At 46.6% G+C, this 24,329-nt stretch overlaps 1 protein-coding gene across 1 annotated transcript in view; it reads left to right on the top strand.

Annotated features, from left to right (window-relative positions):
• The window catches only part of LOC136626754 (alpha-2-macroglobulin-like protein 1), a 194,995-nt gene extending 172,308 nt beyond the window's left edge, over positions 1-22,687 (top strand). Inside the window, exons 29-37 of the mRNA XM_066601760.1 lie at positions 3,616-3,778; positions 3,964-4,175; positions 14,015-14,230; positions 14,337-14,446; positions 14,688-14,778; positions 16,671-16,739; positions 17,509-17,611; positions 18,085-18,125; positions 22,543-22,687. Coding sequence (XP_066457857.1) covers positions 3,616-3,778; positions 3,964-4,175; positions 14,015-14,230; positions 14,337-14,446; positions 14,688-14,778; positions 16,671-16,739; positions 17,509-17,611; positions 18,085-18,122 — 1,002 coding nt within the window. The 3' untranslated portion in view covers positions 18,123-18,125; positions 22,543-22,687. The remainder of the gene's footprint in view (positions 1-3,615; positions 3,779-3,963; positions 4,176-14,014; positions 14,231-14,336; positions 14,447-14,687; positions 14,779-16,670; positions 16,740-17,508; positions 17,612-18,084; positions 18,126-22,542) is intronic.
• The last annotated feature ends 1,642 nt before the right edge of the window (positions 22,688-24,329 follow it).

Below are 24,329 nucleotides of genomic sequence, written 5' to 3'. Positions count from 1 at the left end.
TGCCTCCAGGCCTAGTTACCACTTAAGCCACATTAACCAAAGCGATTAATGGGTTTCACCTGCCTTCTTGGTTGGGCATGGCCAATTTTTTCTGAGGTACATTAGTACTGTTGGTACACCAATTTTTTTGGGCCCTCACCTACAGTGTAATCATAGTAATTTCTATGTTCTTTGCCTGCACTCATGGTACAGAAAGGTGTGTGGGGTTGGCCTACACTTTAGCTACATAAATGTAACTGGTGCCTTGTCTATACTGCAGCTACTGAAATGTGAAAGAGACTGTTATCTCCCTAAACTGCTGCAATGGGAATGTTACTGGGGCCTGTCTTGAGTGCTACTATTACTGAAATGGAACTAAGACTGCGCTCCCCCTATATTGCTGCTAGTGATATGTTAGTGGGGCCTGTCTCTAATGCTACCGCTGAAATGTTAATAATTCTGGGCTCTGCCTATACCGCTGCTAATGGTATGTCACTGGGGTGTGGAAACAGAGGCTTCACAAAGACATGCTGGCGGCGAGGCCATTTCCCACCAACGCTGTTACTGTTAAGGTGCATATAACCATGGACACGTGTAGAGGACACATAGTGCCTCCAAAACATCCCCCTCCTCCAACAATGAAAACATTCTTGGCAAATACCTTTGCAGTGGTCCGTCTGGTGGCAGTCCAAGAATTTCACCTTTAACGACACAACAAGAGAGCACCACCACCATCCCCCCGCCACGGCCCACTTAATCCTGGCCACATTCCGAAAACCAACTACATAAAACCGCGCTACCAGGTCCGCAGTCACCACCACATTACCACCAACGAGGTTACTGTTAAGGTACATATTACCAGTCTGACTGGGGCATGCAGTGTGGGCCGAAGCCCACCTGCATTAAGCACGACATTACTACCTCAGCTGTGTTGGGCAATGCAATGGGATATTTTTATGTACCGCCGGTGGCTTCCTGGCACCCACCCATGCTGTGGGTCCACAGGGAGTTGTTACTACATCTGTCCACTTGTAAAGAACCCCAGTCTGACTGGGGCATGCAGTGTGGGCCGAAGCCCACCTGCATTAAGCACGACATTACTACCTCAGCTGTGTTGGGCAATGCAATGGGATATTTTTATGTACCGCCGGTGGCTTCCTGGCACCCACCCATGCTGTGGGTCCACAGGGAGTTGTTACTACATCTGTCCACTTGTAAAGAACCCCAGTCTGACTGGGGCATGCAGTGTGGGCCGAAGCCCACCTGCATTAAGCACGACATTACTACCTCAGCTGTGTTGGGCAATGCAATGGGATATTTTTATGTACTACCAGTGGGTTCCTAGCACCCACGCATGCTGTAGGTCCACAGGGAGTTGTTACTACATCTGTCCACTTGTAAAGAACCCCAGTCTGACTGGGGCATGCAGTGTGGGCCGAAGCCCACCTGCATTAAGCACGACATTACTACCTCAGCTGTGTTGGGCAATGCAATGGGATATTTTTATGTACTACCGGTGGGTTCCAGGGAGCCACCCATGCTGTAGGTCCACAGGGAGTTGTTACTACATCTGTCCACTTGTAAAGAACCCCAGTCTGACTGGGGCATGCAGTGTGGGCCGAAGCCCACCTGCATTAAGCACGACATTACTACCTCAGCTGTGTTGGGCAATGCAATGGGATATTTTTATGTACTACCGGTGGGTTCCAGGGAGCCACCCATGCTGTAGGTGCACACGGAATTTAACCCACATCTGTCCACTTGTAAAGAACCCCAGTCTGACTGGGGCATGCAGTGTGGGCCGAAGCCCACCTGCATTAAGCACGACATTACTACCTCAGCTGTGTTGGGCAATGCAATGGGATATTTTTATGTACTACCGGTGGGTTCCAGGGAGCCACCCATGCTGTAGGTGCACACGGAATTTAACCCACATCTGTCCACTTGTAAAGAACCCCAGTCTGACTGGGGCATGCAGTGTGGGCCGAAGCCCACCTGTATTAAGCACGACATTACCTCAGCTGTGATGGGCACTGCAATGGGATACATTTATGTACGGCGGGTGGGTTCCAGGGAGCCACCCATGCTGTGGGTGCACACGCAATTCCCATTGCGGAGTTGTACCTGCCTGTGACTATTTATAAAAAACCGCGGTTTGACTGGGGCATGCAGACACCTTGACAGAATGAATAGTGTGTGGCACATAGGTTCCCCATTGCTATGCCCACGTGTGCAGCTCCAGATGGAGGTGGCACAGGATTGGATTTCTCATTGCTTCTGTACAGCATTGTGGACTATCGGCCCGCCCCTTTTATGGGGGGGTCTCTGCCTAGCCATGCCAACCCTCTGCAGTGTGTGCCTGCTTTTCCTCTGGCAGACGCACTTATAAATAGACATGAGGGTGGCGTGGCATGAGGGCAGCTGAAGGCTGGGCAGGGACAATTTGGTGTACGCTGTGGACACTGTCGTGCGGGGGGGGGGGGGGGGGGGTTGGGCAGCATCTAACCCAGGAGAAGTGGCAGCGGAGTGTCATGCAGGCAGTGATTGTGCTTTGTTGGAGGTAGTGTGGTGCTTAGCTAAGGTATGCCATGCTAATGAGGGCTTTTCAGAAGTAAAAGTTGTTGGGAGGGGGGGGGCCCACTCTTGCCGCTATTGTGGCTTAATAGTGGGACCTGGGAACTTGAGATGCAGCCCAACATGTAGCCCCTCGCCTGCCCTATCCGTTGCTGTGTCGTTCCCATCACTTTCTTGAATTGCCCAGATTTTCACATATGAAAACCTTAGCGAGCATCGGCGAAATACAAAAATGCTCGGGTCGCCCATTGACTTCAATGGGGTTCGTTACTCGAAACGAACCCTCGAGCATCGCGATAATTTCATCCCGAGTAACGAGCACCCGAGCATTTTGGTGTTCGCTCATCTCTAGTCTTTTCCCTTCGGCTCGGTCCGGCAGCAGCGGCGTTCTGGCTCCACCCCCTTGTACGCGTCATCGTGTAGCTCCGCCCCCGTCACATGTGCCGATTCCAGCCTCCTGATTGGCTGGAATCGGCACATGTGACGTGGCGGAGCTACGCGATGACGCGGGCAAGGGGGTGGAGCCAGAACGCCGCTGCTGCCGGACCGAGCCGAAGGGAAAAGACCCATCTGCGCAAGCGCGTCTAATCGGGCGATTAGACACTGAAATTAGACGGCACCATGGCGACGGGGACGCTAGCAACGGAGCAGGCAAGTGAATAACTTCTGTATGGCTCATATTTAATGCACGATGTATTTTACAAAGTGCATTAATATGGCCATACTGAAGTGCATAACCCCACTTGCTATCGCGGGACAACTCCTTTAAGGACGATTTTTAGTTCAAAACACGTCCATATTTTTGGGGTGCATTTCCCTTTTTCACATATTTTTTTATAAATTACTGGTTATTTTTTAATAGGAAGATGAGTGCTGAAAAGTTTTATTGAACTTGGTTCACATGTGGGTTGTCCTGGTATATACAATATCACCCCATAATATCCCATATCAGGGTCCTTATTGTATGAAACAAGGTGCGCCGTGGCTGGAGGGTAATCTGCCAAACACCACTGCAAAATTCTACACATCTCAAACGATAATGCTGTTTGTGTTCTGCTGTAGGATCCTGTTGTGGAGAAGGGACTGAAGTGTATTCAGAATGAGCCTCTACAGAACGCCACCATCTACAAGCTGGCACTAAAGGCGTATGTGTACACACTGGCTGATGATGTGGAGAACAGAGCTGCCGTCATGGAGAAGTTGTACGAAAAAGCCAGCAAAGCAGGTAAAGTGCAAATGATCTGCATCTGATCCCATTTATTCATCTCTTCTAGATCTGCAATGACACAGCACCACCTTCCTGGCATAGATCTGCTGCTGGGTTAGTCTCCGCAGGGACACATGAGATTCCTGCGGTCTAACCTGTATTGCTCCATGTATCCTCAGGAGTATTTCCATTTTTCTCTGCAGATGGTTTACTGTACTGGACCCAGGACACCAAATCCGATTCAGAATCCTATTGGTCAAAGGCAAACTCTGTGGAGGTGGAGATGACGTCCTATGTCCTCCTGAGCTTGGCCTCTATTAAAAACCCAACAAATCAGCAGCTCGGAGATATGGCGGCGATCATCCGCTGGTTATCTAGACAACAGAACTCAAGAGGCGGTTTTAGCTCCACTCAGGTACAAGGCAGAGAATCAAATCTCATTAAACTACTTCAGTAAACCTGAACAATAAGCAAGAAAGCAGAGACCGAAGCTTCAACTCGCACCCTGATGCTTCCTGTTGGGGCTATTGCAGCCCCTTCTCCACCGGTTGTCTACCTCTCTGACCTCATGAAAGCATTTTTTTTTATACTCCAACCTGAAACCTTTTAATTCAAAATGTGGTTCTTCTGACATTAAGGGCTCCCACCCATTGCCATTTTTTTTTCTTGCGCTAGGAGAGCGAGTGAAAATACTTGCCTCGCAGCGCAAGAAAAACGCTGCAATATTGCCAGTGTTTTCAATGGGGCCAGCGGCAGCAGCACTAGCCATATTGAAAACATAGGGAGAATACCACAGACTTCTACCACAGCTGTGACAGCTGTGGCAGAAGTCCAGGAAGCTATCCCATTGCTTTCAATGGGATTGGCGCTGCTGCCAGCTTTGTTCCGGTGGCACGGGCTGCGCTGTCCATTCAGCAGAGGGAGCGGAGAGAGCTTCTCTATGCCGCTACAATATGAGGCCATTCTAATTCCTCCACCAGAGTATGAGGCCTCCGAAGTAATCCCAGAACAGTATGAGGCCTCTGAAGTGCTCCCGGAACAGTATGAGGTCTCTATAGTGCTCCAAGGACAGTATGTGGCCTCTGCAGTGCTCCCAGAACAGTATGTGACCTCTGTAGTGCTCCCAGAACAGTAAGAGGTCTCCGTAGTGCTCCCAGAACAGTATGTGGCCTCTGTAGTGCTCCGAGAACAGTATGTGGCCTCTGTAGTGCTCACAGAACAGTATGTGGCCTCTGTAGTGCTCCCAGAACAGTATGAGGCCTCTGTAGTTCTCTCAGAACAGTATGAGGCCTCCGTAGTGCTGCCAGAATAGTATGAGGCCTTCATAGTGCTGCCAGAACAGCATGAGGTCTCTGTAGTGCTGCCAGAACAGCATGTGGCCTCTGTAGTGTTCCCAGAATAGTATGAGGCCTCTGTTGTTCTCCCAGAACAGTATGTGGCCTCCATAGTTTTCCCAGAACAGCATGAGGCTTCCACAGTGCTGCCAGAACAGTATGTGTCCTCTGTAGTGCTCCCAGAACAGTACGAGGTCTCCATAGTGCTCCCAGAACAGTATGTGGCCTCAGTAGTGCTCCCAGAACAGTATGTGGCCTCTGTAGTGCTCCCAGAACAGTATGAGGCCTCTGTAGTGGTCCCAGAACAGTATGTGGCCTCTGTAGTTCTCCAAGAATAGTATGAGGCCTCCATAGTTTCCCCAGAACAGTATGAGGCTTCCATAGTGCTGCCAGAACAGTATGTGTCCTCTGTAGTGCTCCTAGAACAGTACGAGGTCTCCATAGTGCTCCCAGAACAGTATGTGGCCTCCATCGTGCTCCCTGAACAGTATGTGGCCTCTGTAGTGCTCCCAGAACAGTACGAGGCCTCTGTAGTGCTCCCAGAACAGTATGAGGCCTCTGCAGTGCTCGCAGAATAGTATGAGGCCTCTGTAGTTCTCCCAGAACAGTATGAGGCCTCTGCAGTGCTCGCAGAACAGTATGAGGCCTCCATAGTTTTCCCAGAACAGTATGAGGCCTCCGTAGTGCTGCCAGAACAGTATGTGTCCTCAGTAGTGCTCCCAGAACATTATGAGGCCTCCGGAGTGCTCCCTAAACAGTATGAGTTTTCCGTAGTTCTCCCAGAACAGTATGTGGCCTCTGTAGTTCTCCCAGCACAGTATGAGGCCTCTGTAGTGCTCCTAGAACAGTATCTGGCCTCTATAGTGCTCCGAGAACAGTATGTGGCCTCTGTAGTGCTCCCAGAACAGTATGAGGCCTCCATAGTTCTCCCAGCACAGTATGAGGCCCCGTAGTGCTCCAAGAACAGTACGTGGCCTCTGCAGTGCTCCCAGAACAGTATGAGGCCTCTGTAGTGCTCCCAGAACAGTATGTGGCCTCTGTAGTGCTCCCAGAACAGTTTGAGGCCTCCGTAGTGCTCCCAGAACAGTATGTGGCCTCTGTAGTGCTCCCAGAACAGTATGTGACCTCTGTAGTGCTTCCAGAACAGCATGAGGTCTCTGTAGTGCTCCCAGAACAGTATGTGGCCTCCGTAGTGCTGCGAGAATAGTATGAGGCCTTCATAGTGCTGCCAGAACAGCATGAGGTCTCTGTAGTGCTCCCAGAGCAGTTTGAGGCCTCTGAAGTGCTGCCAGAACAGTATGTGTCCTCTGCAGTGCTCCCAGAAAAGTATGAGGCCTCTGTAGTGCTCCCAGAACAGCATGAGGCCTCTGTACTGCTCCCACAACCGTATGTGGCCTCTGTAGTGGTCGCAGAACAGTATGTGGCCTCTGTAGTGCTCCCAGAACAGTATGTGGCCTCTGCAGTGCTCCCAGAACAACATGAGGCTTCCGTAATGCTCCCAGAACAGTATGTGTCCTCTGTAGTGCTCTCAGAACAGCATGCGGCCCCTGTAGTTCTCCCAGAACAGTATGAGGCCTCCATATTGCTCCCAGAACACTATGTGGCCTCTGTAGTGCTCCCAGAACAGTATGTGGCCTCTGTAGTGCTCACAGAACAGTATGTGGCCTCTGTAGTGCTCCCAGAACAGTTTGAGGCTTCCGTAGTGCTCCCAGAACAGTATGTGGCCTCTGTCGTGCTCCCAGAAAGTATGAGGCCTCTGTAGTGCTCCCAGAACAGTATGTGGCCTCTGTAGTGCTTCCAGAACAGTATAAGATCTCTGTAGTGCTCCCTAAACAGTATGTGTCCTCTGTAGTGCTCCCAAATCAGTATGTGGCCTCTGTACTGCTCCCAGAACAGTATGTGGCCTCTGTACTGCTCCCAGAACAGTATGTGGCCTCTGTCGTGCTCCCAGAACAGTATGTAGCCTCTGTCGTGCTCTCAGAACAGTATTTGGCCTCTGTATTGCTCCCAGAACAGTATGTGGCCTCTGTAGTGCTCCCCGAACAGTATGTGTCCTCTGTAGTGCTCTCAGAACAGTATGTGGCCTCTGTACTGCTCCCAGAACAGTATGAGGCTTCCGTAGTGCTCCCAGAACAGTACGTGGCCTCTGTAGTGTTCACAGAACAGTATAAGGTCTCTGTAGTGCTCCCAGAACAGTATGCGGCCTCTGTAGTAGTCCCAGAACGGTATGAGGCATCTGTAGTGCTCCCAGAACAGTATGAGGCCTTCATATTGCTCCCAGAACAGTATGTGGCCTCTGTAGTTCTGCCAGAACAGTATGTGGCCTCTGTAGTGCTCCCAGAACGGTATGAGGCCTCTGTAGTGCTCCCAGAACAGTATGTTGTCTCTGTAGTGCTCCCAGAACAGTATGAGGCCTCTGTAGTGCTCCCAGAACAGTATGAGGCCTCTGTAGTGCTCCCAGAACAGTATGAGGCCTCTATAGTGCTCCCAGAACAGTATGATGCTTCCGCAGTGCTCCCAGAACAGTATGTGGCCTCTGTAGTGTTCGCAGAACAATATAAAGTCTCTGTAGTATTCCCAGAACAGTATGAGGCCTCTGTAGTACTCCCAGAACAGTATGTGTCCTCTGTAGTGCTGCCAGAACAGTATGTGTCCTCTGTACTGCTCCCAGAACAGTATGTGGCCTCTGTTCTGCTCCCAGAACAGTATGTTGTCTCTGTAGTGCTCCCAGAACAGTATGTGGCCTCTGTAGTGCTCCCAGAACGGTATGAGGTCTCTGTAGTGTTCCCAGAACAGTATGAGGCCTCTGTAGTGCTCTCAGAACAGTATGTGGCCTCCGTATGGCTCCCAGAACAGTATGTGGCCTCTGTAGTGCTCCCAGAACGGTATGAGGCCTCTGTAGTGCTCCCAGAACAGTATGAGGTCTCTGTAGTGTTCCCAGAACAGTATGAGGCCTCTGTAGTGCTCTCAGAACAGTATGTGGCCTCCGTATGGCTCCCAGAACAGTATGTGGCCTCTGTAGTGCTCCCAGAACGGTATGAGGCCTCTGTAGTGCTCCCAGAACAGTATGAGGTCTCTGTAGTGTTCCCAGAACAGTATGTGGCCTCTGTAGTGCTGCAGAACAGTTTGTGGCCTCTGTAGTGCTCCCAGAACAGTATGAGGCCTCTGTAGTGCTCCCAGAACAGTATAAGGTCTCTGTAGTGCTCCCAGAACAGTATGTGGCCTCTGTAGTGCTCCCAGAACAGTATGTGGCCTCTGTAGTGCTCCCAGAACAGTATGAGGCTTCCGTAGTGCTCCCAGAACAGTATGAGGCCTCTGTAGTGCTCCCAGAACAGTATGTGTCCTCTGTAGTGTTCCCAGAACAGTATGTGGCCTCTGTAGTGCTCCCAGAACAGTATGAGGCTTCCGTAGTGCTCCCAGAACAGTATGTGGCCTCTGTAGTGCTCAGGAAGCATAGACATTTTATTGTACAGGTACATGTATGTATTCAATTGGAATCTTTTCCAAAAGACTGAACCCCTAACAAAAGGAAACATACTCTTATACAATCCACACAAAGATATTCATTAATTATCTAATAACAGACTGATGGGTTACATTTCACTACAGTATTGCACAAGCGCAGTAACTCTTTAACCCCACAACTGCTGTTTCATCTCCTGTCCTAAAATAGGCATACTTTTTGACCTCCTTTTTACAACACACACCATTTTATTTGTGTTAACTCTTTCTTATCCAAATCACAGCAACCACACCTCCACCGCAGTATGAGGCCTACCAAGTGCCCCCCCCCCCCCACCAGAGTATGAGGCCTCTGTTGTACCCTCACTACAGTATGAGGCCTCACTAGTGTTCTCACCACAGTATGAGGAGTTCATGGGGCCCGAACTACAGTATGAGGGCTTCCTTTTGCCCCACCACAATATGAGACCTCCCTTGTACCCCCAAGGGAACATCCAGGACTAATATAAAATAAGATTTCACTATTATACAACCTTCCCGCCTTTCTTGACTATTTCAAATGAAAATTTTTTTTTCATCCTTATCCTACCAAACATTTTATTTATATACAAAATATGCTTGTGAAGATCGCAATTTCACAGAAACAATTCAATTTTTAAAATCAAAAACGCATCACCGTGAAAATCGCATGTTGGTAAGCACGATATTGGGGAATATCCTGTGTGAGAAAATGGGACACGATGTGGACACAAAGTGCATCTTCTGAATGCCTAAAATGTCAACCTTGTCATGCAATACACCTCTCCATACCAAGGATCTCTTAAATGGTGAATTCAGCCCTTTAGGATTAAGAGAACAATTTTTAAGTGACATATTAATCAAGGAAATGAATCACTAGTAAAGTGGACCCTCAGAGCACTGCCAAATTTTAAAGGGGAATAGGGAGAAAGGGAAACAAAAAGATTTATTACAAACAAAATTGTCTAAGATTGGCATAGGAGAAGGCCAACTGAGAAACCTTCTCTAAACATAATGCTCTGTAACAGCAAGAGCTTAAATAAAGGCAACAGAAAACACATCTGTACTAGCAGGAATCAAAGCCTGCTCAACTAGGAGGAGCAGAGAGTGTGCCTGATGATGGGTCACCCTCTGTTATGGAGAGGGAGGGGTGATACCTGTCGATCCTGCCTCTGTTCTTGATTACTCACGGATCGACTGTTCCAAGCGCACTTGCCACTACCAACTGTCACAGCAGAGCCTCGATCAATTACTCTAGCGAGATTGCGAGTTTGGATTCGTTAGAATACAGGCTGATTTTTATCCAGCTTTCCTGGGCTTCTGCACGCATGCAAAGCAAAAGCTCAAATCGCCACCTGATCCCTTCCAACGGCTCCCGCAGTCTACAATGCCACGCACATGCACACTGCCACCACCAGCTGTTATGGGTAGCTGGAACCCAGACTCATGAATTATGAATACAATCCTTGGAGTTATGATTGGTTTTAAAATAGACAAGGCTTAACTAATAAATTGTAGATTTATTCTAGAAAAAGACTAGCAATGCAGATGAGATATATATATATATATATATATATATACACACACACACAAAGGTATACAGAAAAATATGTTACATGTGAGTATAAGGGAACACCGTTTTAATACACAACAAGACAGTATTTTAAAATAAACAGGAAGAAATTAAAAGAAAGTTATCTGATTTTGGGAGACACGGCCCAAAGCGTCTGTTCGGCAGAGTTCCAGAAAGCAAAAACAGGACAGTTCATATGCAGCAGCATATCTCCGTGGTCTGACAATTTAGATCTGTAGAGTCCCAAATTATAAAGGGTTCCCCCAAACACACCTTCTTCTTGCCCCCTCTGAGGGTCATTTGGAGAGAGGTGGGTGGGAGTCATACAAGCTCTGGAAAATCATAGTTCCCCATTTCAGTCATATCTCGGCGGGAGGCCCTCCGATCGGGAATATAGGTCCGGCATATTTCTAGTCATGATTTTATCTATTCTATCAAGCGTGACACGTAAATTATGCCCAGGTACATATATATGCCATTTGGGGTGATACTGAGCTCGTACCGCAACATGTGTGGATTTTGTTTAGCTGGCCTGCCCGATTCTGAAAATATATTCCATATTGGGCTATGACCTACACACAACAAAATATCGTTTATTAAAAGACTTCCTTCTGATGTGAATTGTGCAGTCAGAATATCTATGAGAAACTCCTAAGGTATCAATCTACATTGGCGGGTGGTCAATTAGCATCTCCCTGTCACTAGATAGTTTTATTGCTATTGCAACAAAGTCTTTCCTGGCCTCTTGTACATCAAAAGACCTGGACAAATATGAGGGAAGGAAGGGAGATTAAAACAAAGAATATATTCAGCTTTCCCAGAGTACTGACAAATGCTAGCTAACTGCACACAACATGGATGCCATACAGCCTGGCCTGACTGGGCTGATATAAAATGCATGCTGAGACACATCTAGGGCCTGACATACACATAATGTCTTATGGCCTAGCAGTCTCTACATCACACCCTCCATCCTGGAATACTTTTGTTAATGATTCAGTGAGTTGCAGGACAGTTTCCTATCCTGAGGCCGCCTGGCAGTGGTTTTCGCTAGGTTGTTCTGTGGGTTTTCTAGAATGCTTAGCTCCCAGCATTTTTTCACCATCATCTGGTTTGTAGAAAGTGTAAGAGATACCATCTTTGTGTAATATAAAGTTTGTAAAAAAGCCCCACTTATACAACATTTTTCCAGCCTAAACATGGCTGTAATGTGTGGGAAAGCTTTTCTGGCTTGTATTGCAATTGAGGATAAAACAGCAAATAGTTGGATATTTGCTAACAGGCCAAGTAACACCACAGCCTTTTCTGGAAGCGAACATGAGAGCCTCCTTAATATGGTAGAAAGTAATCCTTCCTATGACAGCGTGAGGAACATTATCAGGGAGGAATTTGGGTTTCCCTAGGCAATGTGCCCTATCTATAATGAGTTCCTGAGTAGGGTTAGCTGGCAAAAGCTTTTTCATTAGCTGGGTCAGAAAGTCCTTTAATTCTGTTGGACTAACGTTATCTGAGATACCCCAAAACTTTATATTGCTCTGTCTATTATGGTCTTTCATTGTGTGGCGATGAGCTCTCATCCTGGACAAAAACTGAGAGCCAGGATGAGATCTCGTTGCCACACAATTAAAGGGGAAACGACTGAACTACCTGTGTAAAAACATTTTTGTGGTCACGGATACAACATGGGACAGATGAGAGTTACTGAAGAGCAAATTCAAGCTGCAATGTCAAAAAGAATTTTGGAGTATAAATTTATGGACATTTTTGATACCCTCAAAAATGGAATGAACCTCGGAAAGGGGTTCTTGCATCAGTGGAGACTTTGGGGAGGGCGCCCAGGGTATGTGTGGGAACGCCTCGGGGGTGGGTGGGTCTGAGGATGGCATCATCTCTCCCCAAGGAGAGCACCCAGGTGGGGTGCTATTCCCGATCATTATTTTACAAACTTGGTAAAAACTCATACTTTGGTTTGAAGAAATGCTGCCATCCAATAGGTGGCGCTGCAGAGGTATTGTTTCATTCCCTTTGTTTGCAGGTCTGAAGGAGAGATTTCACATTCCTTTCACATTCATTGTCACTGCACTGATCATTTACTATTATGGTCTTCCCACCCTGCTACTTATCTAAATGCTGTTCATCCCAACATGTCTGTGCCCTCTTACCCTCTGTCTCTGGTATTTAATGAGTGCAGATTAAGTTCACCATGTTCCTGCCCTCCCTTGTGATCATGTGTATTTCTGAAATACGTCATTAGATTTGTTCCATTTTGCCTAAGGAAGGACCCTGTGAGATCTGAAAGCTCGCTATAACATCATGTATTTTTTGCTGCCATTAAAATGTCTTATAGCTACAAGATTACTTGATTTTTCTTACTAAGAACAATTACATTTTACAAACACGGTATTACCTATTATGTTTCTTTAAATTAAACTTTATTACATTTTTTTAAACCATTTTTTAGTCTCTGAAGGGGACCTGAAGATGCGATAGTTCGATCACTAGAATAGTACACCGCATTACTTATGTAGTGCATTCTACTAAGACTATAACAGCCTATTAGACTCTACAGGAGGCAGGCCCTAATAAGCTAAGTTACTTGGCAGACATGCAAGCCCTTGTCAATGCTCTGGCTGCCACGGGAACCCATTGCGATCGCATTGCAGGGTGCCAATGGGTGACAAAAGGAGCCCCTGTGTTCTGCTTTCATGCTGCAGTTGGTATTGATTGTGACATGTAAAGAGTTAAACTGCCTGGATCTGAGGTTTCTCCACTACTGCCAATGAGAGCCGCAGCCTGGCTGTCAGTAATCAGCCAAGCCACTCCCTTAAAAAAATGTATGTGCAGCTTTAAAGCCCATTAGTGACGTCAGTAAAAAGGTGTGTTGCAGTCACAGAGGGGTTAATAATGGTGTCTTCAACATGTCAGACTGGGGTTCAAATCTTGGCTTATGGGTACTGTGCGTTTACATTAATTTGGTCCAAAAACAGTAGTTTTTTTGGGAGGAGGAGCAAAATGATTATCTTTGGGTTAGTGGGTGGGATTTAGTATTCATGAGCTTTGGGTGTGGGAGGAGGATGCAGAGTGAACAGGCAGAGGTGCAGCCCAGAGGATTATGGGGGATGTAGTAGAGAAGCACAGGAGGGCTGTGAACAGGAAGTACTGATGTAAAGAACAGAGCACTGTGGATGCTGCAGAATAAGGAGAGCAGAGAAGCAGAGGAAAGGTAATGGATGGATTTACTGGAGCCCTGTGAGATGATTTATGACTATTTTGGAATCTGACTTTGGTCTCGGAATACCCCTTAAATGTGTTTAGTGTTTTATTAAAGGGGTTTTCCAGCGAGAATACGAGTGATGACCTATCCTAAGGATAGGTCATCAATAGTTGATCGGCCGGGATCCGTTGCTTTGGATCACGCCCAATCAGCTAAGCGGGCGCATGCTGTCAGCACCGCAAAAACACAGAGGTGGGAGCTGAAGCAGTGGAAGTCTCCGTGCCGACCTCTGTGTAGTGGCCGGCGCTTGTATGGCTCAAACTGAAATGAACACGAGCCGTGCCTGCAGTTGTAAGTAACGGGCGCTACACAGAGGTCAGCGCCGAGACTGCCGCTGCTTCACCCCCGACCCCTTTGTTTTTGCGGCGCTGACAGCATGCACCCGCTCAGCTGACCGGTCAGGATCCTGAGCGATGGACCCCGGCCGATCAACTATTGATGACCTATCCTGAGGTCATTAGTAATATTTTCCATGGAAAACCCCTTTAACGCTTGCTACATCTGTGAGTATCATTAGTGACGTACAGTACGTGTATTTCACACTCTTTCCACACACCTCACATTTGAGGGTTTCGCCCGTCTCTCGTCCTCAGGACACAGTGGTCGCTCTTCAAGCAATGTCAATGTTTGCAAATCATACCATGGTGAAAGGTGGAAAAACGACCATAGAAGTGACGAACGAGAAAGGCTTCCAGCACCGCTTCCATGTGGATGACGACAACCGCCTGCTCCAGCAGAAGATTCAGCTACCTGAAATCCCCGGAGAGTACACGATAACCGCGACTGGGAGAGGAACCGTAATTGCGCAGGTACGGACGGTGCGGTGACCACCCCTTCATATAGATGGGGAGGGGGAGTCGGATGTTGTCTCTTCTTCTTACCTGTTGGGTCTCTCCTGTTCTTACGTTTGCACAGGTCACTCAGGTACATAACACTCTACCTGCTGCCAAGGAAGATGCCTTTGACATGTCAGCGAAACCTCAGTGCATGAAAGGTGACAAAATGGTGATAGTGGTGGAGTTCAGGTAAGAGACGTCATCTATAAGGAAGACCATATTATAGACCGTCACAGCCCACCCAGTTATATCAGCTCTTACAGTCACATCCAGAGCTGCAAGCAGAATTTTGCAGTTACTTGCTATCGTAAACTCCAATCACACCGAGAGCTGCAGACACAATCCTTTCCTTACATTCATGCCTTTAGTCAGTGCGGCCTTCAGATACTGTTGTATATAAGTCTGTTCCTGTTCTCCTCTGACTCTGCAGCTATAAAGGAGGACGTCCATGTACTAACATGGCGCTTCTGGAAGTCAAATTCTTGTCCGGCTATGAGCTCGGGGAGAAGTCGGCAAGTGATGTAAGTTCACCGGACGTATTTTACAAGCACTAAAAAGATAATCCTGATGTAAATCATTCCTCTGGTCAAAACTGCAGATTTCCCCGTGCTCCGGGATCCACGTGTGGTCGGTGTGTGAAGACAGGGCCAGCTCCAGGTTTATATGTGCTTCTGGGTAACAGTCACAGTGCACCCCTTAGTAATTTATAGACCCTACTGTGCCCCCTTAGTAATTTATAGACCCTACTGTGCTCCCTTAGTAATTTATAGACCCTACTGTGCTCCCTTAGTAATTTATAGACCCTACTGTGCCCCCTTAGTAATTTATAGACCCTACTGTACTGCCTTAGTAATTTATAGACCCTACTGTGCTGCCTTAGTAATTTATAGACCCTATTGTGCTGCCTTAGTAATTTATAGACCCTATTGTGCTCCCTTAGTAATTTATAGACCCTACTGTGCCCCCTTAGTAATTTATAGACCCTACTGTGCTGCCTTAGTAATTTATAGACCCTACTGTGCTCCCTTGATAATTTATAGACCCTTCTGTGCCCCTTTGATAATTTATAGACCCTACTGTGCTCCCTTAGTAATTTATAGACCCTACTGTGCTCCCTTAGTAATTTATAGACCCTACTGTGCCCCCTTAGTAATTTATAGACCCTACTGTGCCCCCTTAGTAATTTATAGACCCTACTGTGCCCCCTTAGTAATTTATAGACCCTACTGTGCCCCCTTAGTAATTTATAGACCCTACTGTGCTCCCTTAGTAATTTATAGACCCTACTGTGCCCCCTTAGTAATTTATAGACCCTACTGTGCTCCCTTGATAATTTATAGACCCTTCTGTGCTGCCTTAGTAATTTATAGACCCTACTGTGCCCCCTTAGTAATTTATAGACCCTACTGTGCCCCCTTAGTAATTTATAGACCCTACTGTGCCCCCTTAGTAATTTATAGACCCTACTGTGCCCCCTTAGTAATTTATAGACCCTACTGTGCCCCCTTAGTAATTTATAGACCCTACTGTGCCCCCTTAGTAATTTATAGACCCTACTGTGCTCCCTTAGTAATTTATAGACCCTACTGTGCTCCCTTAGTAATTTATAGACCCTACTGTGCCCCCTTAGTAATTTATAGACCCTACTGTGCTGCCTTAGTAATTTATAGACCCTACTGTGCTCCCTTGATAATTTATAGACCCTTCTGTGCCCCTTTGATAATTTATAGACCCTACTGTGCCCCCTTAGTAATTTATAGACCCTACTGTGTCCCCTTTGTTATTTACAAGCTTCTTTGTGCCATTAGAGCACTTGGTAAGGCCCCACTGTGTCCCCTGATTCATTTATAAGCTCCACTGAGCCCCCTGAGTCATTTACTGGGCCTCCTCGGTACTTTATAGGCTCCATGTGGCTCCTCAGTCCTTTATAGGCCCCACTGTGCCCTCTGAGTCATTTACAGGCCTTGCCCACTGAGTGATGAATGAGTTCCCGTTGTGCCCCAACCATAAAATAAAATAACATACAAACTCACCACCCTCACATCTCTCCAAAATAAGAATCGGTCTTAGAATGAAGCAATACAGAGAGGCAGTATTTCTGTAGGGATTTCCATCCCACCCCTCCCCGCACCCCCTAAAAAAAAATTGTAACAAAAGTTCTCCAGCATATTATATGTACCCCAGAGTGCAGCCATTAAAATATACAACTCGTCCCACAGAAAACAAGCCCCCATACAACTATGTCAACGAGTTACGGCTCCAGCAATGCAACAATGAAAACCGCTTGGTCCTTAAGGCACAAAATAGGCAGGTCACTAAGGGGTTAATTGACAACCGTGTGGCCTTCAGTACTTGCAGTTCTCGGTCTTCAGTCTCTGATGTAAGATGTGTAATATTCGATTATTTGTTGCAGCTGATGAAACTTCCGATGGTGAACAGAGTGGAGAAGGGTGAAGATAGTGTGTCCATCTACATAGAAAAGGTGAGACGTTCCCATGACGCTTACTCCTAAAGCAAAGCTCCACCATATCACTTTAACTGGTCACTAACATCTTAATGAACTTGTACTTATATGACAACCAATGTGACAACAAGCAAAACTGCAAATCACTTTACTTACCTGAAATGACAATTTTGTGCTGAAGAATCCCTCTAAAGTGCTGACGGCTGGGGGCTCCCTTCCTTAGAACTTGATGTCTACTGCCTGCTGCCTTGTGTAGTCTGTCTCTAGCAGCGGGCAACCAAGACAGATTACCAGAAGCAGGCGGAGGGGTCATTGATTACTGTTGTCTCATGCTACAGGATCTCCACTTCTCTGTGTGTGTAGTGTATAGGAGAGACAAGTGAGGATCTCCTCTCTGTGTACAGTGTATGGGAGAGATAGAGATAGGAGAGCAGGATCTCCTCTCCTCTGTGTAGTGTATGGGAGAGATAGAGATAGGAGAGCAGGATCTCCTCTTCTCTGTGTGTGCCGTGTATGGGTGAGATAGAGGTAGGGGAGCAGGGTCTCTTCTTCTCTGTGCGTGACATACAGGACACTGAGCTGACATGATGACCTGGGATCAATAGTAAAAAACATCATAATGAAAGCAATAAAAAGAGGAAAAAACAGCAATCAGCACTGAAGCATATAAAATATAAGTAGCAACCCGGACAATAAACAGAACAGCATGAGGCAGAAATGTCCGAGTCTTCTGATACAATAATGTATAGTCATGTAAATCCTCAGCATCCCTCTCCTGTTTTCTCAGGTCACCAATGAGACACAGACCCTGGAGATTCATGCCGAACGGAAGGTTCCAGTGAGCGACCTGAAACCGGCCATCATTAGAATCTATGATTACTACATGAAAGGTAACATAGACCCGCAGAGGCATTTATAACCTAGAGAGACCCCTAGCTGGCATCTATGGGGCATCACTCTGGAGCTGGCTGACCCCACAATATACAAACTATGTTAGCCATGAAGAACCTGGTGTTTGTCCACTCCAATCCCATCTAAGGGAGGAACCAAGCGGATGGTCACGGTGCCCTTATTTGCTAAGATTGCTGTGCCCACTCTATCTATAACCATCGGCCACCAATGGGAACTATTTGTTTCCTGCATGATTAATAGCAGTGGTCAGAGCTCTGGTTTATATAATGTGATGATGATGATGGTATGAAGGTAGCCTGACTTTACCATGAGATGCACTGTTGGGCACTGCCCACGAGGAGTCCATAGTCATGTCAGTCCCTTCCATCAGACATGTTATTGTTTGGCTGGTGGCTTCTGCTGCTTTGCTTGTCCAGCTGTCCTGACCCCTTTTTTCTTCATTTAATTGCAGAGGAGGAGAAGACGATCAGCTATTTGGTGACCTGCTAAGAGGTGAGAGCGGGATCCATAGTACTGCAGTGACAATGCATTGTCCTCTATTCTCCAGATCTGCTCTTTCTGCTCTTCATCTTCACTGTCCTACATTCTTGGCACATTTCCTTCTATCTGCCTATAACACAGGCATGGAAAAAGTCCTGGGGTAACAGTATGTAAATTGATGATGAAGTGGTGTTACCTCATGGGAGGGCTTGTGAACACCCACGCCTGCATAAGTTGTGAGGTGGTATCTTGTGAGTGAGGTTGGACACTGGCCAGTGTGCTCATGGCATGGTAGCATGAATTATTGGAGTTCATTATGATTGTAGGTGCCAGACGGATGAGATTTTCCATCTTCTGAAGTTATGAGGTATTTAACATTCCTCGATACCCAGTGTCATGTGTTTAGAAGGCTAAGAGGAGACTTAATAGCAGTCTACAAATATCTGAAGGGCTGTCACAGTGCAGAGGGATCAGCCCTATTCTCATCAGCACAAGGAAAGACTAGAAGCAATGGGATGAAACTGAAAGGGAGGAGACACAGATTACATATTAGAAAAAACTTTCTGACAGTGAGAGTGATCAATGAGTGGAACAGGTTACCATGGGAGGTGGTGAGTTCTCCTTCAATGGAAGTGTTTAAACAAAGGCTGGACAGACATCTGTCTGGGATGATTTAGTGAATCCTGCACTGAGCAGGGGGTTGGACCCTATGACCTTGGAGGTCCCTTCCAACTCTACCATTCTATGATTCTACTGGGAAAATGTCAGGCATTACTACTTCCAGTGGACATTACATTGTCCACGCACAACCACAGACAAGCAGCTCCGCCAGAAATCCCATCCATATTCAGTGCAGGAGACCCCACACACACATCTAGCAGGTCAGCACAACATTCTTTAACTTCAATGGGATATGGGAGCAGAAGACCACCAGAGCGCCTCTGTTATCACCACAACACTGGACACAGTGCTTCGCCTGGGGACATGAGGTTGAGTATACTGTTTCGCTTAAACACGGCAGTTATTGGTGCCAGCTACATTTCACTGCTTGGTGACCATTTGCAGCCCTTCATGGCCTACATGTCCCCCACAATGCTGGGATAGTGCAGCAGGATAATACATCATACCATCAGGACCTAAAAGCCCTTCTGTCACATAATATGGCCCCAGTGTTATAGCTTAGACATAGTAGGAGGGGGTACTGGTTCAGGTATCGGGATCCAGTATCATCCATTGTAAAATAGCATATTAGGCCAAAAAAACGACATACGTCCATCTAGTTCAGCTTATTCATCCCTCCAATGTTGATCCAGAGGAAGGCAAAAACAAATGAGGTAGAAGACAGTTTCCGCCATTTAAGGGGAAAAACGTTCTTCCTGACTGTAATCTAATCTGGCAATCAGAATAATCCCCGGATCACCGACTATTCTGAAGTAATTAGTGACTATAACATTTAATAATGTAATGTAATAAAGAAAGGCACCCAAGCCACTCTTGAACTCCTTTATCGAGTTCGCCATCAGCACGTCCTCAGTCAGAGAGTTCCATGGTCTCACGGCTCTTACAGTGAAGAACCCCCTTCTATGTTGGTGTAGAAACCTTCTTTCCTCTAGATGTAGAGGGTGCCACCTTGTTACAGCCACAGTCCTGGGTATAATAGATGATGGGAGAAATCTCTGTACTGTCCCCTGATATATCTATACATAGTTGTTAGAGCGCCCCCTTGTTACAGTCCTGGTTATAATAGATGATGGGAGAGATCTCTGTAATGACCCCTGATATATTATACATAGTTATTAGAGCGCCCCCTTGTTACAGTCCTGGGTATAAATAGATGATGGGAGAGATCTCTGTACTGACCCCTGATATATCTATACATAGTCATTAGAGCGCCCCCTTGTTACAGTGCTGGGTATAACTAGATGATGGGAGAGATCTATGTACTGACCCCTGATATATTATACATAGTTATTAGAGCGCCCCCTTGTTACAGACCTGGGTATAATAGAGGATGGGAGAGATCTCTGTACTGACCCCTGATATATTATACATAGTTATTAGAGCGCCCCTTGTTACAGACCTGGGTATAATAGAGGATGGGAGAGATCTCTGTACTGACCCCTGATATATTATACATAGTTATTAGAGCGCCCCCTTGTTACAGTCCTGGGTATAATAGATGATGGGAGAGATCTCTGTATTGTCCCCTGATATATTTATGGATAGTTATTAGGTCACCTGAAAATACAGATTGTCAGCCGCACTCTGCAATCTTCCAGTCGTGGATGGAGTGGTATTAGATGCACGCTAGGTCAGGACAGGATCCTAGTCCCAAAAGCAATCCACAAGTTCCAATACATGCAAGCAGCATCAGTGGTGTGAAGGTTAAATACTCAACATTTCTTCCTTTATATTAAATCGCTTCTTTAGTTTCATTCTTTGGTCAAGGTATACAGCAACAGCTGTTTCACCCGCAGCATGGGTCTTTTCAAGCTGGTTCGCATATACAATGCTATTATCTCAGTTATATACTTAGTCACTAATCAGACATATCCAATCCCCATCACATCAGTACTTCTTAATGGTGTGTTAATGCATGTATTCATCGTCATGACAACCCGTCAGCTCACTGCGATGGGGCCCAACGTGGCCCCCACGTACGCAAATATTTTTTTGAATCATGTGAAGATAACCAGCATTTATACATCTAAGCTATGGCCTAAAGTGGGCAAATGGTGGCGTTTCACAGATGATATCTTTATACTGTGGAATGGCACCATTGAAGAATTGGAGTTATTCCATGATACCATCAGTAACATTTCCCCAGAGCTGAAATTTACGATGTCCTGGTCACAGGATAGGATCTAGTACCTGAATATAATGGTGATTAGGACGAACACTGGGTTAGAGGCGAATCTATTCTGCAAGTGGACAGATCGTAATGATCTATTACTATATAGCAGCGGTCATCTGAAGCAAACCCTGCAGTTGTTACCCTGGAGCCAGTTGTTAAGGGTTCGCAGGATTGTGAGAGAGGAGGATATTGATATGCGATTAAATCAGATGTGCCAAAAATTTATAGGGGATATCCTCCTGATCTTGTGTTTCCAGCCACAGTGAGAGCCCGGTCCCTGAGTCGCACGGATCTCAGAAAGCCCCAGAGCAAACAAGAAAAGCCCCCCAGATAACATTTGTGTCTACATACAACCCCCTCAGTAGTAGAATATCAGGTATTTTGAGACGACATTGGCCCATTTTGGGCAAGGGGTGTTTCCAAATACTGGAATTCACCAATCCTTCAATGATGGCTTTTAGGAGATGTCGATGTTGCAGCCGTTCTGAGGCCTTCGTCCTGCTTGCAGGCCAGACCAGGTTTTGGTAGTGTCCTTGCCTCTCCTGGAGCTGAGGGGTGTGGTGGTTGCAGGAGTGATGTCAGTCAGCACCTGGTGCTGACTAGCTCAGCTCCTATTTAAACTGTGCTAGCATTGACCCCTGTGCTGGTCAATGCTTCAGTTGCCTCTGGACAGCGGCGAAAGAACACACCCTGGCTGAGAGCTCCTCCATACTAGCTAAGTCCTTTTCTGCTTTGTTTGGTTTTTTGTTTTCCTTTTCTGTTGTGCTAGGGCTCCCTGATAGGGACTTGTCAGTGGCCCATGCACGAGTGCGGGCTCGCACCTGTCGGAGCGATCGGCCCGCCGAGTAGGCAGGGCCCCCTCCCGGGTTAGGAGTTTATAGGGAGAGAACTCCCCGTAGTTTTATGTTCCTTTGCGCAGTTGTGCCTTTTCCTTTATTTTGGAGGTTGCACTCCCAGTGGGACGCAACAGTCGAAACATCAAAGACAGATTGGTGAGCTCCTATAAAGAGGTAGACAAGACTAACCAACGTGTGTTTTCACATCCAAGGCGGGGACATTTTCCCTGCCTTGGTTGTTCATGCTGTGGAAACATGCTGAAGGGTGATACATGTAATCACCCACATACCGGGGAGTCCTATCGCATCCTGAGCCACTTTACTTGTCGATCATCTTTTGTGATCTGCTTAGTGACATGCCCTTGTGGTCTCCTCTATGTAGGGAGACCACAATGGAGATTAGATCGAGAATATTCAGTCACAAGAGCACTATTCAGACAAGTAAAGTTGAGCTCCCGATCCCTAGGCACTTTAAGGATAGAGGCTATACGATTAGCCAACTTCGCTTTAGGGTGATGGATACTGCTTCTAAAAGTATTAGGGGAGGGGACAGAGAGAGGGCCCTCAAGAGGAAAGAACTGGAGTGGATACACAAGTTGGACACTGTCTCCCTCAGGTTTACATATAGAATACAATGCTGCTCCTTATCTGTAGGTTTTCTTATGGCGTTTTTTGTATTGATTTTATTATGCATCTTTTTGATGATTTTTAATGTTTATTCTCTATTTGTTTCATCTAGATTGCTCGTCAAGGGATGGCACTTGAGGACATCTACCCTATTTGTGTTTGATTAATGCATAATTGACATACTGGTGTGAAACTTATCGATACATGTAATCATATCTGATCTATGTGGCTTTGTTCACATTAATAAAAATATCTGAATTGCGCATATGTTACATTTTGTGCCATGACATAATGGTCTGTGCATGTGAAAAAGGTTTTGTAAAGGAACTAACTAGAGATGAGTGAGCATGCTTGTCCGAGCATTAGCCTACTCAAAGTACTCGTTATTCGAGCCGAGCACCACGCGGTGCTCGAGAAAGTTTCATCTCCCCTCCCCGCATGTTTAGCGCCATTTTTTAGCCAATAAAAATGCAGGGAAGGCTTTACCACCTCCTGCTGTGACGTCCCAACCCTGTGCACATCCTTAGCAGTGACTGGCTGGGCTGATCAGGTGACCGCCGACTATTAAAACTCTGGTCACCTGAGGTTCGCCTCACACACATGCTGCATGAGTTGAGGAATAGAGCTGCTGCTATAGAGAAAGAAATAGTGTAGGGTACAGGTTGACAGGTTGCGGTTAGGCAGAGATCCTTGCTCCAAGAACCCACAGTCCTTTCTAGGACTACAACTCCTCTCATTGTGTGCATCAGCAGTTTGGCTGGCTGGGACCAGTAGTGCACACAAAGTATTCTCAAGTATCCCGGCTGTATACTGCATACTGTTACCGGTTTTATGCAGTATACTGCTAGTGGTGTACAGAGAGTAGATAGGAAGTAACAAAACTCCTATCATTTTTCATTTTTTTAGTTTTTTTGCCTGCTGAAAGCGTACGCTATATACCCGTGTGTTGGTGCTGTGCATCTACGCTATCTAACAGTATACACACTTAAAGTTATTTTTGGGCCTGCTGGTATTGTACAGTGTGTAACTGCATCTGCCTGCGGTCCATTTCCGCAATCTAACAACAGTATACACTGTTTAAATTTATTTTGGGCCTGCTGGTAGTATGCAGTGTATAACCGGGTCTGCCTGTGGTCAATCTCCGCAATCTAGCAACAGTATACACTGTTTATTGTGTCTATTTTGGCCTATAAGCGTACGCAAAATAACTTGCATTTTGCTTAGCGTTTAGTCCAAGTGCATTATCCAACATGATGAAGACTAGGGGTAAGGGTCGAGGACGTGGATGTGGGCATCCAAATGAGGGTGTGGACAGAGCCCGAGGTCCTGGGTGGGGTGAAACAGTTTTGGGCCCTGCTGAGAACTATACACCAGTGTCTGGGGGCTGTGAATCTGTGCAACAACAGTATACACTTAATTTTTTTTTGTGCCTGCTGAAAGCCTAAGGTGTGTATATATATATATATATATATGCAGTGTCTGTGTGGTGGGAATCTGTTTATTGTGTCTATTTTTGCCTATAAGCGTCCGCAAAATAACTTGCATTTTGCGTAGCATTTACCCTGTCCATTATACAACATGATGAAGACTAGGGGTAAGGGTCGAGGTCGAGGATGTGGACATGGGCATCCGAATGAGGGTGTGGGCAGAGGCAGAGGTTCTGGGTGGGATGAAACAGTGCCTGCTTCTGAGAGATTAGTAGATCACCGTGTATCTCTGCTCCCCAGCTTCATCTCACATTTTGTAGGTCCGTGTGGTAGACCATTATTAAAAGCACAACAGTGCGATCAGGTGCTGACGTGGATAGCGGATAACGCGTCCAGTACTTTATCCAACACCCAGTCTTCCACGCAGTCCACTCACGCCAGCCAAGGGACTGCACCTCTGAATCCTCAGGCT

This window comes from Eleutherodactylus coqui, chromosome 4 (genome assembly GCF_035609145.1).
Source record: "Eleutherodactylus coqui strain aEleCoq1 chromosome 4, aEleCoq1.hap1, whole genome shotgun sequence".
NCBI lineage: Eukaryota > Metazoa > Chordata > Amphibia > Anura > Eleutherodactylidae > Eleutherodactylus > Eleutherodactylus coqui.
The sequence above is the reverse complement of the archived record's forward strand: the minus strand, read 5'-3'. Positions and strand labels throughout refer to the sequence as shown.